The sequence below is a fragment of the Fistularia commersonii genome, chromosome 16, assembly GCF_037954325.1.
Source record: "Fistularia commersonii isolate RoL2024-O1a breed Wild chromosome 16, RoL_Fcom_v1.0, whole genome shotgun sequence".
NCBI classification, from domain to species: domain Eukaryota; kingdom Metazoa; phylum Chordata; class Actinopteri; order Syngnathiformes; family Fistulariidae; genus Fistularia; species Fistularia commersonii.
In genome coordinates, this window is record NC_141299.1 from 16,851,209 (window position 1) to 16,865,713 (window position 14,505).

At 42.2% G+C, this 14,505-nt stretch overlaps 1 protein-coding gene and 1 long non-coding RNA gene across 6 annotated transcripts in view; one reads left to right on the forward strand and one right to left on the reverse strand.

The window, feature by feature from the left end:
* Positions 1 to 14,505, forward strand: part of abca7 (ATP-binding cassette, sub-family A (ABC1), member 7) — a 43,571-nt gene that overhangs the window by 25,196 nt on the left and 3,870 nt on the right. For all 4 annotated transcript variants that reach the window (XM_086161870.1, XM_086161873.1, XM_086161874.1 and 1 more), the window contains 19 exons: positions 1,041 to 1,233; positions 1,366 to 1,460; positions 3,155 to 3,187; positions 3,272 to 3,377; positions 3,463 to 3,537; positions 3,630 to 3,799; positions 6,390 to 6,567; positions 6,724 to 6,839; positions 8,397 to 8,541; positions 8,721 to 8,844; positions 8,950 to 9,079; positions 9,154 to 9,280; positions 10,515 to 10,577; positions 10,659 to 10,765; positions 11,299 to 11,440; positions 12,004 to 12,138; positions 12,227 to 12,330; positions 12,452 to 12,544; positions 13,792 to 14,041. In XM_086161870.1, the coding sequence (XP_086017996.1) occupies positions 1,041 to 1,233; positions 1,366 to 1,460; positions 3,155 to 3,187; positions 3,272 to 3,377; positions 3,463 to 3,537; positions 3,630 to 3,799; positions 6,390 to 6,567; positions 6,724 to 6,839; positions 8,397 to 8,541; positions 8,721 to 8,844; positions 8,950 to 9,079; positions 9,154 to 9,280; positions 10,515 to 10,577; positions 10,659 to 10,765; positions 11,299 to 11,440; positions 12,004 to 12,138; positions 12,227 to 12,330; positions 12,452 to 12,544; positions 13,792 to 14,041 (2,386 nt within the window). The remainder of the gene's footprint in view (positions 1 to 1,040; positions 1,234 to 1,365; positions 1,461 to 3,154; positions 3,188 to 3,271; positions 3,378 to 3,462; positions 3,538 to 3,629; positions 3,800 to 6,389; positions 6,568 to 6,723; positions 6,840 to 8,396; positions 8,542 to 8,720; positions 8,845 to 8,949; positions 9,080 to 9,153; positions 9,281 to 10,514; positions 10,578 to 10,658; positions 10,766 to 11,298; positions 11,441 to 12,003; positions 12,139 to 12,226; positions 12,331 to 12,451; positions 12,545 to 13,791; positions 14,042 to 14,505) is intronic.
* LOC147226104 (uncharacterized) lies at positions 9,671 to 11,287 on the reverse strand. 2 transcript variants are annotated; one of them, XR_015107279.1, is made up of 3 exons: positions 11,226 to 11,287; positions 10,624 to 10,775; positions 9,671 to 9,714 (listed from the first exon to the last, which is right to left on the reverse strand). It is a non-coding gene; the product is annotated as an uncharacterized LOC147226104 (long non-coding RNA). The 2 variants fall into 2 exon arrangements; XR_015107280.1 differs by lacking the exon at positions 11,226 to 11,287 and adding an exon at positions 11,094 to 11,206.

Below are 14,505 nucleotides of genomic sequence, written 5' to 3' on the forward strand. Positions count from 1 at the left end.
TCTGTTCTGCGACTTTTTTACATACAATAGTCCATCATTTATTTTGGGGATTATGTTCCAGAACCAGCCGCACTGAATGGAAATCCGTAAAGTTGCGACCGTATTTTTATCTTTCATATATATATATGTATATATACATATATATATATATATACATATTATCTTTAAGACCTTTCCCACACTCTTAATAGCCTTCTCATACTTTTATAGCTCTTATAAACACTCGCATGTTAATGTGAAATGGACAAGGCAAGATGCAGAGAATGATGCTACGGTTGTGAGCCAATCAGTACTCAGAATACAGAACACAATGCTCTGATTGGTCCGCTTATGTAATGGTAAAATGCTTATTTTATCATAAAAATCATAAATGTATAAAAATGTATTTGTGATGCTGAAACTCGTGCTATAATGTAAAATTGTATCACTGGATAAAAAGCTGGATTTTTAATCTACGATACAATTTTTTAATTGAAAGTTTTATAGTTATATAGTTTTATACTAATAACTGCACGATTTTTTTTATCAAGAATTTTTCTCTAAAATCCGTATTTTTAATCCACTATACAATTTTTGATGTGGATTTTTTGCTATAAAATTGTAAAATATACTATAAAACAAAAGAAAACAATATAACTTTCAGGTTTTCACTCTAAAATTGTGTCCAGATTTTTATCCCCAATACAGTTTCACAGTGCAATTATAATTATATGGAACAAACTCTACATTTTTATATGTTATTTTACAATTTTTATATATTTTTATACTTGTACCATAGATTAAAAGAGAAAAAAATTGTGATATAAAATTGTGTCGCGGATTAAAATCTGGATTTTAAATCCACACTACAATTTTATAGTGAAAATGTTATCGTCATACACTTTTATGCCTTATCGTTATAGTATATTTTATAATTTTATACCAAAAAATCCACAACATAAAATTGTCCAGCGGGTTAAAAATCCAACTAAATAATCACAATCCAGTCATGAAAAAGGAGGAAACCAAAGGTTGCACTAACGTTTTGGTTGGTCACCCAGGAGGCGTCAGTGTGACGGCCAGCGCTTCGGCCCCTTCATGCGCCCTCAGGTCTCCTTCTCCACCTGGCAGATGTTCAACGCAGGCAACTGGAGCAGAGAGAAACCCTCGCCGGACTGCCAGTGCAGCACGGAGGAAGAGCGCAGGATGCTGCCCGATTGCCCGCGGGGCGCCGGCGGGCTTCCCCCTCCTCAGGTGGGTCTGATGTCGGGAGGTTCAGGTGCAGGACGTCGCTGTCATCGGACGACGCCAAGAGGTTCCTGCGCTGACCGTGTTTACGAAGAGGTTGCATTTTATACCGTCAACGTATTTTCGCTTCTTCGGCAGATTAAGAGGATGACTGGAGACGTCCTCCAAAATCTGACGGGTTATAACATCTCAGATTACCTGGTGAAGACCTACCCGCAAATACTCAAGAAAAGGTACAGCTATGTATTAGTTACTTAAGGTCAGGGGTCGGGAACCTACGCCCATATATGGATCTTCCGGTATATGGCTCCCAGACTATTTGGAGTTGCAAAAAAAAATCTGTTTGGAACTGATTTTAAAGTACTTGTGATATTTCTTCATAATACTGTGTCATTTTAAAGTAAACAAATTAGTTTTAAAGATAAATTTCACGTGTATATGGCTCCCAGACTATTTTGAGTTGGAAAAAAAAAAATCAGTTTGGAACTGATTTTAAAGTACTTTTGATATTTCTTCATAATACAGTGTCATTTTAAATTAAACAAATTAGTTTTGAAGATAAATTTCATGTGTATATGGCTCCCAGACTATTTGGAGTTAAAAAAAAAAATCTGTTTGGAACTGATTTTAAAGTACTTGTGATATTTCTTCATAATACTGTGTCGTTTTAAAGTAAACAAATTAGTTTTGAAGATAAATTTCACGTGTATATGGCTCCCAGACTATTTTGAGTTTAAAAAAAAAATCTGTTTGGAACTGATTTTAAAGTACTTTTGATATTTCTTCATAACGCTGTGTCATTTTAAAGTAAACAAATTAGTTTTGAAGATAAATTTCACGGGTTACCCGTCGGTCGGGTCGGGAACCGATAGCTTCCGAGCTCGTCCGGGTCGTTTTAAAGGTGAAGAAATCTATTTTATCAGATGGCCAACTAGTTTATCCGCTTCAACCCTCATAACGGAAAAGATGGCGAAAAGAAAAAAAGGATGATTACTGTGCGTTCCAGCCTGCTGGACGGAGGAATTCACATTTGGATCTGCAGTATGTCTAATATGCAGTGATAAAATTGCATCGATGAAACGGTCAAATATAAAGCGACACTTCCAACAAATCAATGCAGCACCAGAGGTTGCATTAAAAGTAAGACATATTTAATTTATTATACATTAAAAATACTTAATGGCTCCCATTGAAATATATTGAGACATATTTGGTTTTCATGGCTCTCCCAGTCAAAAAGGTTCCTGACCCCTGCTTTAAGGTTTAGTCATTTTTGGTAAATGTTATGCTACTTTGTGCTAACATGTGAGTTCATGTCTGTCCGCACACCTTCTTTAATAACAAAATTGCTTTCTCAAAGCTTTTTAACTCATTTGTGATTTTTTTGTCATCATTTACAATATAAATACAAATTTTTTTGTCCGTGATGAAATAGCCATATTCTAGCCTAAGAAGAAAAAAAATGTAAAAAAAATACAGTAAAATTCAACTTAAATTCATTTTATAGAATAGATAAAATACGAGATCTCCTTCGCTGGCACGCAAAAAAAAGTCCTGCAAAATATGCCGCAGGAACAGAACGACTATATGGCTCGGTCGGTCCACTTTTATAACGAATCGACAAATGCAGATTAACAATATTTCTGAAGAAAAAAACATCAGTTAAGCAAAAGGTGCAGGCGTAAGCGCAGGGAGGCTCAGAAAGGGTTTATAAATCACTGAAATCACTTTTTGCGTGGGGTCTTGAAACGTTACTGCCCCAAAAAGTGAGGTTCCACTGTATTGCGGATTATCATTATATTCCTTTTGGAAAAAACACACAAGTTAGCAATTGAATCTAAATCAAAGGTTGGTTGTGCATCTGTTTTGTATGTTTTTCGAAAAGTAAATAAAACTACTCACTAATTTCCCTTCTTGTGTCCAACAGCCTGAAAACAAAGAAGTGGGTGAATGAATTTAGGTAAAGTTCTGATAGTATCCAAAATACTTGAATATCGATTTTGTATTTCGGCAGTTTCTTTCATTTTTATTTTATTTTTTGCAGGTACGGCGGCTTCTCGCTGGGAGGCGCCGCCACCGAGGCCACGTCCCGGATGCCTCGCGTTGAAGACGCCAGCGCGGCGATCAGAGCTCGTTTCCACGTCGCGCAGGTAAACCAAGTTATTTCGCTCTTCTTCGATCTGCTCCGTCTCCCAAAACGTCCGTAACGTCCTCGAATGTTTTCGTTCCCCACAGAACGGTTCGCTGGATCATCTCCTGAACAGACTCCCGGGTTTTTTAGGAGGACTGAACAGTCAAAACAACGTCAAGGTGTCTTTCATTTTCTTCTTTTTCGCTTCGTTTTTTTCCTCCATATCCGCATCGGGATTAGGACGACGTTTCTGTTTCCGCTCTCCAAACAGGTGTGGTACAATAACAAAGGTTGGCACGCCATGGTTTCGTTTGTCAACGTCATGAATAACGGCCTCCTGCGAGCGAGCCTGCCGCCCGGGCCGGCCAGGAGGACGCACGGGATCACCGCCTACAATCACCCGCTCAACCTCACCAAAGAGCAACTCACCGAAATGGCCATGTCAGTTCTCGCTTCGAGTGAATGTTGGTCGATGTGATTTATGAATCGGTCGGACTATCTCGTAGATCAGGGGCGTCCGAGCTTTTTGCAAAGTGGGCCATTCAGCATGACATTCTCTGAGGCAGATTAACAAAAAAATAAATCAAACTTTGTTCCTGTTAATGTCAGATGAAGCTCTGCTTGACCAGCCAGGTTTTGGTACTAAATGCATGGAAAAAGAGACGGAAGACAACAATACGTAAGGCTAAAATCTGTCTGTTCTGCGACTTTTTTACATACAATAGTCCATCATTTATTTTGGGGATTATGTTCCAGAACCAGCCGCACTGAATGGAAATCCGTAAAGTTGCGACCGTATTTTTATCTTTCATACATATATATGTATATATACACATATATATATATATATTATCTTTAAGACCTTTCCCACACTCTTAAAAGCCTTCTCATACTTTTATAACTCTTATAAACACTCGCATGTTAATGTGAAATGGACAAGGCAAGATGCAGAGAATGATGCTACGGTTGTGAGCCAATCAGTACCCAGAATACAGAACACAATGCTCTGATTGGTCCGCTTCTGTAATGGTAAAATGCTTGTTTTATCATAAAAATCATAAATGTATAAAAATGTATTTGTGATGCTGAAACTCGTGCTATAATGTAAAATTGTATCACTGGATAAAAAGCTGGATTTTTAATCTACGATACAATTTTTTTTTTGAAAGTTTTATAGTGATATAGTTTTATACTAATAACTGCATGATTTTTTTATCAAGAATTTTTCTCTAAAATCCGTATTTTTAATCCACTATACAATTTTGCGTCCTCCTGGCCGGCCCGGGATCACCGCCTACAATCACCCGCTCAACCTCACCAAAGAGCAACTCACCGAAATGGCCATGTCAGTTCTCGCTTCGAGTGAATGTTGGTCGATGTGATTTATGAATCGGTCGGACTTTCTCGTAGATCAGGGGTGTCCGAGCTTTTTGCAATTCAGCATGACATTCTCTGAGGTCGCCGTGCTTTAATCACAGATTAACAAAAAAAAAAACATAAAATCAAACTTTGTTCCTGTTAATGTCAGATGAAACTTCTTCAATTCTCCGTACCGCCGTGTTACCACCCAGGGAAACACGCTACCTCGTAGCTCGCCTTTGTAGCTTTTTCATTTGATCCGCGGCCTTTTATCAAAAAGTGCTATTGTGGTGTTAAAACAGCTTCCAGTTGCTTCAATTTGTCACCACGTTGGTTCCCAGTTAGCTTGTTGGAGTTCGCCTGTTTAGTCTGGTGTTGTTTCTTCCTTAAAGCAGCCATATTAGGCAAACCGTTATTTTGTACGTCAGTGAAGAAAATACTCCAATTTTCACTTGTACTGAAAGCGGCGGCGCTCGCTGTCAACTTTCCTTTTTTTTTTTTTTAGTTTCAGTCGCCATTTTTGAAATGGGCTGGACAGGATCACACGGTGCCCTTTGACCTTTGTGACAAGGATCCCGTGGTTAGAGTTTGGCCACAGGTCTACTGCCAGCTTATGGTGAAATTTAAAACAGTGTTTTATGCTGCGGTCAACAGTGCTGGCGGACGTAGATTATTGATTTTATGACAGAGTCTGCGGCCGATGTTTGTTGAAACATGGGCCGCATTTGGCCCGCAGGCCGGACTTTGGACTTGACTGTCATAGATAAAACTCTTTGAGACTTAACATTTAAATGCGTGTTAATCCACGAGTCCAGGGGTCGGCGATCCTTCAGATGCGTCTCCTTGTGGCTTATGAAAATAACTAACGAGTATTTAATTAAAAATGTATTTCATGTTAGTTTGTTTATTTTTAAAGTTGAAGATTATGGTGATCTTGTAACATCTAAATAAAACATGTTAATATATTGTTGTCGCTATTATTAAGCGACAGCACACGCTAGTAAAAAGATGACCGCACACAGAGAGAGGATAACATTTTAAGTTTGCCTTTTTTTTTTCCAAAAATACAAGGACATTGAGTATTTTGCTGAAAAGTAACCTTCAACCCAACGTCCTTTTTTTTTCCAAGTTCAAAATGTTTTGTTGCGTGCAGAAATGTAATTTTGTTTTCTCTTCAGTTGTTCATTGATTTAAAAAAAAAAAAATGCAACACATATTTTGTTGATACATAGCATAAAGGCGAAAAATAACTATATACCGTGTTAATTCATTTTAAATTTCAAAATGGTTGGTTCCCGCTGGTGTTTGTAAAGATCATGTCATGTAGTTTTAGTGTTTTTTTTTTTTATGATAGATTAAAATAACCCGAGCTGCTGTTTCAATTTGTGAGTGAAAGCAAAAAAAAAAAAAAAAAAAAAAAAAGTAAAATTCTTAATTCCACAGCAGGGTTCGTCGTTTCGTTTCGGTGGCAGACAGGCTGACAGATGAGGTTGTGTGAGACAGGGATCTCCATGTTTGCAGACGACATTGTGATCTGTGGTGAGAGCAGGCAGCGGTTGGAGGAGGATGTAGAAAGGTGGAGGTAATGCTTGGGAAGGAGAGGAGCGAAGGTCAGCCACAGCGAGAAAGCATACATGTCTTGAGATCCCCTGACCTCAAGGTTCTCTTTCAGGATGACCACGTCGGTGGATGTTCTCGTCTCCATCTGCGTGATATTCGCCATGTCCTTTGTGCCGGCCAGCTTCGTGCTCTTCCTGATTGAGGAGCGCGTCAGCAAAGCCAAGCACCTCCAGTTTGTCAGCGGCGTCCAACCACTCCTCTACTGGGTGGCGAACTTCACCTGGGACATGGTCAGTCGTTTTTGGACTTATTGACATAACCATTCCAGATGATGACGTCAACCGAGTTCTGAAATCCAGGGCCACAACCTTGAATATTAGAGCGTACACCATCTACCGCTTCTGCCATAACCGTCCTGCTTGGTTTGTTTGTTTGTTTTTCCCCAGCTGAACTATACAGTCCCTGCCACCATGGTGGTGCTGATCTTCATGGGTTTCCAGCAGCAATCGTACGTCTCCAAGACCAACCTGCCCGCTCTGGTCCTGCTCCTCCTGCTCTACGGGTACGTGCCTAAACCAAACCTAAAGTTCGGCGATTCGGGTCTCGCCTTTCCCTGCCCACAAGTCGATGTCTCCTCAGGAAAAGACGGACCCCCGTTGCTGAATCTAGTGCAGAGCACTTTAGCGCGGCTATTTACCAAACCGTAATATTTGCCATTATTGAGAAGGTATCCATGGATGTCAGATGAATTTGTTGTCACAAAATCAAGAACATGTGGACATGTTGGATATGAGTTTTTTATTACTTGCAGATTTATATCAAATTTCCATGCAATAGTGGATGCAACAGATGATTACCCAGCAGATACCATAAGCCACCTCCTCTGGCTCCTCTATGTGGAGGAGCGGCGGTTCTTCTCCAAGCTCCTCCTGGATGAGATGAGAACAACTTTATTAATCCCGAAGGAAATTGTTGTGGCAGAGTTTCAAGTCCAAAAACATAACAGTAATAGATAAAGTAGAAAGTAGGAAGAATAAGAAATATAATATGAATTGTCTAACTGTTAGCAGTAACTATAAAGATTGAAGATTCCCTGCGGCTGAGGGAAGAGGAATTAAAAAGTCTGATAGCCTCAGGTAGGAAAGACCTCCTGTGATGACACAGGATGACACAACTTCTCACCCTATCAGCCACCCTGCCGAGAAAACTTATTTCGTCCGCTTGTTTCCTTTCGGTCGCCACCCACAGCTCGTAACCATCGGTGAGAGTGTGAGTGTAGAGCGACCGGTGAATTGATAGCTTTGCCTCGCTGCGTCGCCGCAGACGCCGATCCGCCCGTCGATCTCCCGCTCCATCCTTCAAGAACAAGACCCAGAGATACTTGAACTCCTCCACTTCGGGCAGGACCTCTTCAAACCCATCTCGGATTTGGAGGTGCCGATCCTCATCGGCTGCGAACCGCTCCGGGGAGAGCTGGAAATCATGGGAAGCAAACAGAAACGCAGCATCTGCAAAAAGCAGCGACTCCATCCTGCAGACGGCAAACCGAACCCCCGAGATGCTCCGGCTGCGTCAAGAAATTCTGGGCAGAATTAGTAATAAAAATAAACTATAAACTATAAAGTGTCTCAGTGAAACTATAAAGTGTCTTAGTAAACAGTGATAAAACTATAAGTGTCTTAGTAACAAGTGAGGTAAGGAGTGCACAATAGTATGATAGAAGGGAAAATTGTAGTGTAGCTGTTATGAGATGAAATATTGCACAGTTTCTGAATATTGCACAGTGAAATGAAATATTGCACAGTATGTTTTTTTTTTTTTTTTAGGTTAAAGATAGGTTTTTATGGTTTGAATGGAAACCTTGACATTTATGTCTTTTAATCCAACATTTAACTTAAATGGCGTCATTGTTTTTGTTGTTTCATTCACCGTCCAGAAAGGACGGCCCAGTTTTGTAGCGCAGTTTTGCAGCTTCTCTTGAAAGGACCCCTTAAAAACCTTTTTTTCTGTCTTCGTCAACAAACCTGTGGCAGCTCTCCGGCCTCGTTGGATCATATTGTAAACCATGTTCAGGTTTTTGTTTCTTCTGACTTTGTTTTTTTATCTACTCGTATCGCAGGTGGTCCATCACCCCCCTGATGTACCCGGCGTCCTTCGTGTTCGTCGTTCCCAGCACGGCCTACGTTGTTCTGACCTCCATCAACCTCTTCATCGGAATCAATGGCAGCATCGCGACGTTTGTTCTGGAGCTGTTTGTCGATGAGGTGACCTCACAGTGTCTAAGCCGTTAGCCGTCATCGCTAGCAATGTCTTGATCGGAGGTAGCCTAAGGTAGCAGGAACGCTTCCTGAGGGCGGTGATGTTTCGACCGGAGACCTAAAGTCACATCATCTAGTTGCTGTTTTGCTTGCTGACCCTTCTGTGGACGATTTCGTTGCTCCAGCATTTAAACTACGTCAACCGGATCCTGAAGACGGTGTTTCTCATCTTCCCCCATTTCTGCCTGGGGCGAGGACTCATCGACATGGCCAAGAACCAAGCCATGGCAGATGCCTTTGAGAGACTGGGTACGAAACGCTTGCAGTCTACATCATATCTGGGAATTTGTACCCAATTCAAGGACAAGTGATTTTTTTTTTCTCAGCAACCTCTTGCAATTGTTTCCCCCTCAGGTACCAAAAAGACCTTGGACCCATTTCAGTGGGATTTTGTTGGAAAGAACCTCTTCGCCATGGCAGTGGAGGGAGTTCTCTTCTTCATCTTCACCGTTCTTCTGCAATACAAGTTCTTCGTTCGCTTCAGGTATCTCCAAAACACCCGCCACTCCTACTTTTTAGTACCCCGACTGTTTTCACGCGGTGGTTTCGTCATTTCAGGCCGTGGTGGAGCTTGCCTGAGGTCCCTCCTCTGGGCCCCGAAGATGAGGACGTGGCCTCGGAAAGAGAGAGGGTCAAAGGCGGAAAGGCCCAAGCCGACATTCTCACCATGATAGATCTGAGCAAGGTACAACCATCATATGGAAATCAATCCCTCCCGGACTTGTATCCTGGACTCGTAAGCGTCCAACCGTCCCTGGAGAAGCTAAAACGCAAACAAACAAATTCCAGCTCATGGAGAAGCTTTTGATAAAACCGACATTTTTCTCGACAGTTTGAAAAGGTCCCGAAAAACACTTTCCACGTTTTCCTCCACCGGCTCTCCAAAGTAGCTCTTTAGCTGCCTGTGACGTGGAAGAAAAAAAGTGTTAAAAGTATTGACGTTTCAAAAATTGAACCCAGGACGATGTTCTTTTTATTTCCGTGTATCCAAATATCACTCTTTTGACAGATGAGGTTAGACAGGAATCTCCATGGACCACGATGTTTGCAGATGACATTGTGATCTGTAGTGGGAGCAGGGAGCAGGTTGAGGAACATCTAGAGAGGTGGAGGTATGCTCTGGAAAGGAGAGGAATGAAGGTTAGTCGCAGCAAGACAGAATATATGTGTGTGTGAAAGAGAGGAACTCGGGTGGAACGGTGAGGCTACAGGGAGTGGAGATCAAGAAGTTGGAGGATTTCCAGTACTTGGGGTCAACAGACCAGAGCGTAGGAGAGTGTGGAAAAGAGGTGAAGAGACGGGTCCAAGCAGGTTGGAATGGGTGGAGAAAAGTGTCAGGGGTACCAAGAGATAGAAGAACATCAGCCAGATGGAAAGGAAAGTTGGAGGAGACGGTGGTGAGATGATCTACAAACAGTACCAATGACTAAAAGACAGGAGGCAGAGCTGGAGGTGGCAGAGATGAAGATGCTGAGGTTCTCTTTGGGAGCGACCAGGATGGAGAGGAGCAGGAATTGAGTCCATGAATGAGATGTTTTGGACAGAAGAAGCCAGACTGAGATGGTTGGGTCATGGACAGTTAATACATTGGTAGACAGATGCTGGAATTGGAGGTCCAGAGGAAGACCAAAGAGAAGATGTATGGACGTAGTGAGAGAAGATATGAAGGTAGTTGGCGTGAGAGAGGAGGATCCAGAGAACAGGGTTGGATGGAGAAGGTGGATTGGCTGTGGAGACCTCTAAAAGGAAAAGCTGAAAGAAGAAGACTATTTCATTATAATGTTTTTTCTTCATTGTTTACCTTGTTAATAATGGAATAACAAAAAGTGTCAACAGATAATGACCAGAAAAGGAAAATATTATTGTTTGTGTGTGACTTCCGTCTCTGAAAACAGCCATTTTTATTTCTTTATTTACAGATTTATAAAGCAGGCAGGAAGCCGGCCGTCGACCGTCTCTGTCTGGGGATTCCTCGCGGTGAGGTGAGCGATACGGAGACGCCAAATGAAGCCGTAAATGAATCCGAACCTGTAAGAAATTCACCTTCCCTTTTAATTTTTCAGTGTTTCGGGCTGCTCGGGGTCAACGGAGCGGGGAAGACCTCCACATTTCGCATGCTGACCGGAGACACGGCCATCACCTCCGGAGACGCTTTCCTCCACCAGCACAGGTAACGTGTTCTGCAAAGAAAAGAGTATCGATCAAAATCGATGTTACATTACATTACATTGCATTTTGCAGACGCTTTTATCCAAAGCGACTTACAATAGAGGACATAGGGACTGCAAATAACACTTGCAAATACACGATGCACAGGAAATATAAAGAACAGTAAGCTTGGGTTAGTGAGTTAGTGAGTGTGTTTTTTTTTTTTTTGTTTGCTTTTTTTTTTGACAAAGACATACACAAACGTACACACACTGCATAGCCTAACTTGCTGCCTAACCTGATCTGGGGCATCAGCGCATTAAAAAGTCCTGAAAGAGAACAGTTTTTACCTGTTTCTTGAAGGTTGAGAGATGATGCTAGTCTTGTTGCTTCCGGAAGTTTGTTCCACCACTGAGGTAGTAGAACTGAGAACAGTTTTGCCTGAGATCGCTTCGAGCGAGCAGAAGGTACTGGATGATTACCTGGATGATATTTTAGGTTTCCTGGTTTGTCCGGCTTATTTGAACACGCTCCCGACGATCTTGTCTTCTCCAGCGTCCTGACAGACATGGAGCGCGTCCACCAGCTGATGGGTTACTGTCCTCAGTTTGACGCCATCAGCAGCCTGCTGACCGGCCGGGAACATCTGGAGCTCTACGCCCGTTTACGAGGCGTGCCGGAGGAGTTTGTCCCAAAGGTGGAGTAATATACTGCTCAAAAAAATAAAGGGAACACTTGAACAACACAATGTGACTCCAAGTCCATCCCACTTGTGTGAAATCATAGTGTCCACTCAGGAAGCCACACAGATTCATTTGGACTTGTTTTAAGGACATTACATCAAAGTTGGATCAGCCTGGAGTTTGTTTTTACACTTTAATTTTGAGTGTGATTCCTAATCCAGACCTCCATGGGTTGATACAATTGATTTCCATTGATCATTTTTGTGTGATTTTGTTGTCAGCACATTCAACTGTGTAAAGAGCAAAGTATTTCATAAGAACATGTCATTCATTTAGATCTAGGATGTGTTTTTTAAGTGTTCCCTTTATTTTTTTGAGCAGTGTATTTCAAACTGCATTCGATTATTAGAAATAAGATGTTTCGTGATATGGGAAACAATTTGGAGAAAACCGTTTTGACGTTTAAAATGAACACAGGGCTCCGGTTGTGTATGTTTGTTGTTTTTTTGTGTGTGTGTGTGTGTGTGTGTGTGTGACCCGTTGTCATGGTAACGCACATCCCCCTGTCATCTATCAGGTGGCCCAGTGGGCCGTGAAGAAGCTGGGGCTGATCCAGTACGCCGAGCGGGAAGCCGGAGGTTATAGCGGCGGCAACAAAAGAAAACTCTCCACCGCCATCTCCCTCATCGGCTGTCCTCCCGTGATATTTCTGGTAAGGTTTGGCGTTTTGGGATACTGGAGTTGCATGCAGACTCCATCTTGGATCCGTGGAACCACTGATTCCTATCACTTCCCGTCAGGATGAGCCCACGACCGGCATGGACCCGAAAGCTAAAAGGTTCCTGTGGAACTGCATCCGCAGCGTCACCAAAGAAGGGAGGGCGGTGGTTCTTACGTCCCACAGGTGAGGCTGAAATGACGCACTTCTTCCCTGCAAGCTGAGGCAGACGTAACGTCAGCGGGATTCTATGCGGATGACCGATATTTCAATGTGCAACTGCTTTTTCCCGCTCTTGGATGGTCAGTATGGAGGAGTGTGAGGCGCTCTGCACCAGAATGGCCATCATGGTGAACGGCAGGTTCCAGTGTCTCGGCTCCGTGCAGCACCTGAAGAACAGGTAACGGTCTTTTTCAGTCTTTCTGTTACTGTACGTTGTTTTTTTTTGACTTTTATTAACCATATTATACAGCTGAATGAGGTGCACGGATGTGCAGATGTGGACGCCAGAAGTCAGATTCATAAATTCATTGAGGTTTATGACCGAAAGAGTGAACGTATGAGTATATGAGTATACTTTCTCCATTTCTCTCATAAAACCATTTCACTGCTATGAGTCTCTACCAATCTGGGTTGTGGATTCACAAAAAATCTTTTGTCGTTGAGCTGAAATTTATTTTATTTTCCATTCACTTACCGTCATTTTCGGGACTATTGAGCGCACCTGAGTATAAGCCGCACCGGCTAAAAATAAACACTACTCAAAAAAATAAAGGGAACACTAGAATAACACTGAATGAAAGAAATTTTCTAATGAAATTCTTTGTGTTGCTTCCTAAGTGGACACATTGGTGTGTGATTGTGTGATTGACTTGGAGTTACATTGTGTTGTTTAAGTGTTCCCTTTATTTTTGACCAGCATATGTGTCCATATAGAGGCTTGTATATAAGCCGCAGGTGTCCACGTTGTAATAAGACATTTACACATTTACTTTTTTTTTTTAACTTTAAATTAATTATGTACTGGAAATGCTTTTTTTCCGAACAATGCCTGTAACACGGCTGATGAAAAAGGAATAATAATAAATAACATGAGAAAAAGTCCATCCATCCATCCATTTTCTATCCTGGCTTCGTCCTACTCCAGTTGATCGCTATCTTCATCTTCCTCCCGCGCACTAAAACCGTCTTTGTCGGTGCTGGAATTGAACGTTCTCGGAATATCACGGTCATTTCATCGGTCTGATGTGACCAGGCTAAATGTTTTGGCGGCGTGAAGCTCATTAGCCCAAAAAAATCCATAAATTAGCCGCATTATTGTTTAAGCCGTAGTGTCCAAAGCGCGACTTATAGTCCGGAAATTACGGTAAATGGATAACTTTGAAACTCTTAAATATGATTTAATTTTCTATATCTTCGAAACCAATTTCACCCGACCTAAATCCTACAAGAATACTTGTTCTGACTCTTCCTTGCTTTTGTGAAATCGTTTATTAACCCACTGATATAAAAGCACATGGGTTTTTACCGCGGCTAGCTGCTAGCGATGTCACTGCTCGAGTACATTTACCAAAACCATAACAACCTCCAGAGCTTTAATCAAGCAAATGGATAAAACGCTAATTATTTCGGTCCCGACTCCTCCAGGTTTGGCGACGGCTATACCATAATACTTCGTCTGGGAGACACCGTTCCCCAGTCGGGCCCGTGCCCCGTTGACGCCTACATGAAGACCTCTTTCCCGAGCATCAAGCTGAGAGAGCGGCACCAGAACGTTCTGCAGTACCAGCTGCCCTCCCACGCCTGCCTCCTGGCTCGCGTCTTTGACGTGTTGGCCAACAATTACGAGGAGCTGGGCGTCATCGACTTCTCCGTTTCACAGACCACCCTGGACCAGGTGAGCGTAGATATTATGCTGTTCCAGCTCTTTGACCTTTGACATTTGACCTCCGCGCTTCTTGTTGTCCCGGTCGGGAGGTTAACCAGATTTGATACTTGGTGTTAGCATTATCGTATTTGTCACGCTATAAGACGCACTTAAAGTCCTTATAGTCTCCAAAAATCGTCCCTGCGCCTTATAATCAGGTGCGCCTTATATATGGATTCTTGTGCCAAATCTTATGTGGTACGCTGCGCCCAAAAATCTGTCAAATTGTTTTAGCACAGCTTTGGTAAGCGACGAAGCCGCGCCGCTTGATAGATTGTCGAATCAGAGAGAACAATATGTTGTGCGATTACCTCTGCCTTTTTTTGTAATTCTGGTATTGCTGTACATTTGTGTGGATGAGGACCCCCAAAAATGGCACCTGTTAAGAGACATGCTTACGACGCGGAATTGAAATTCAAGGCTATCGGTCAAGC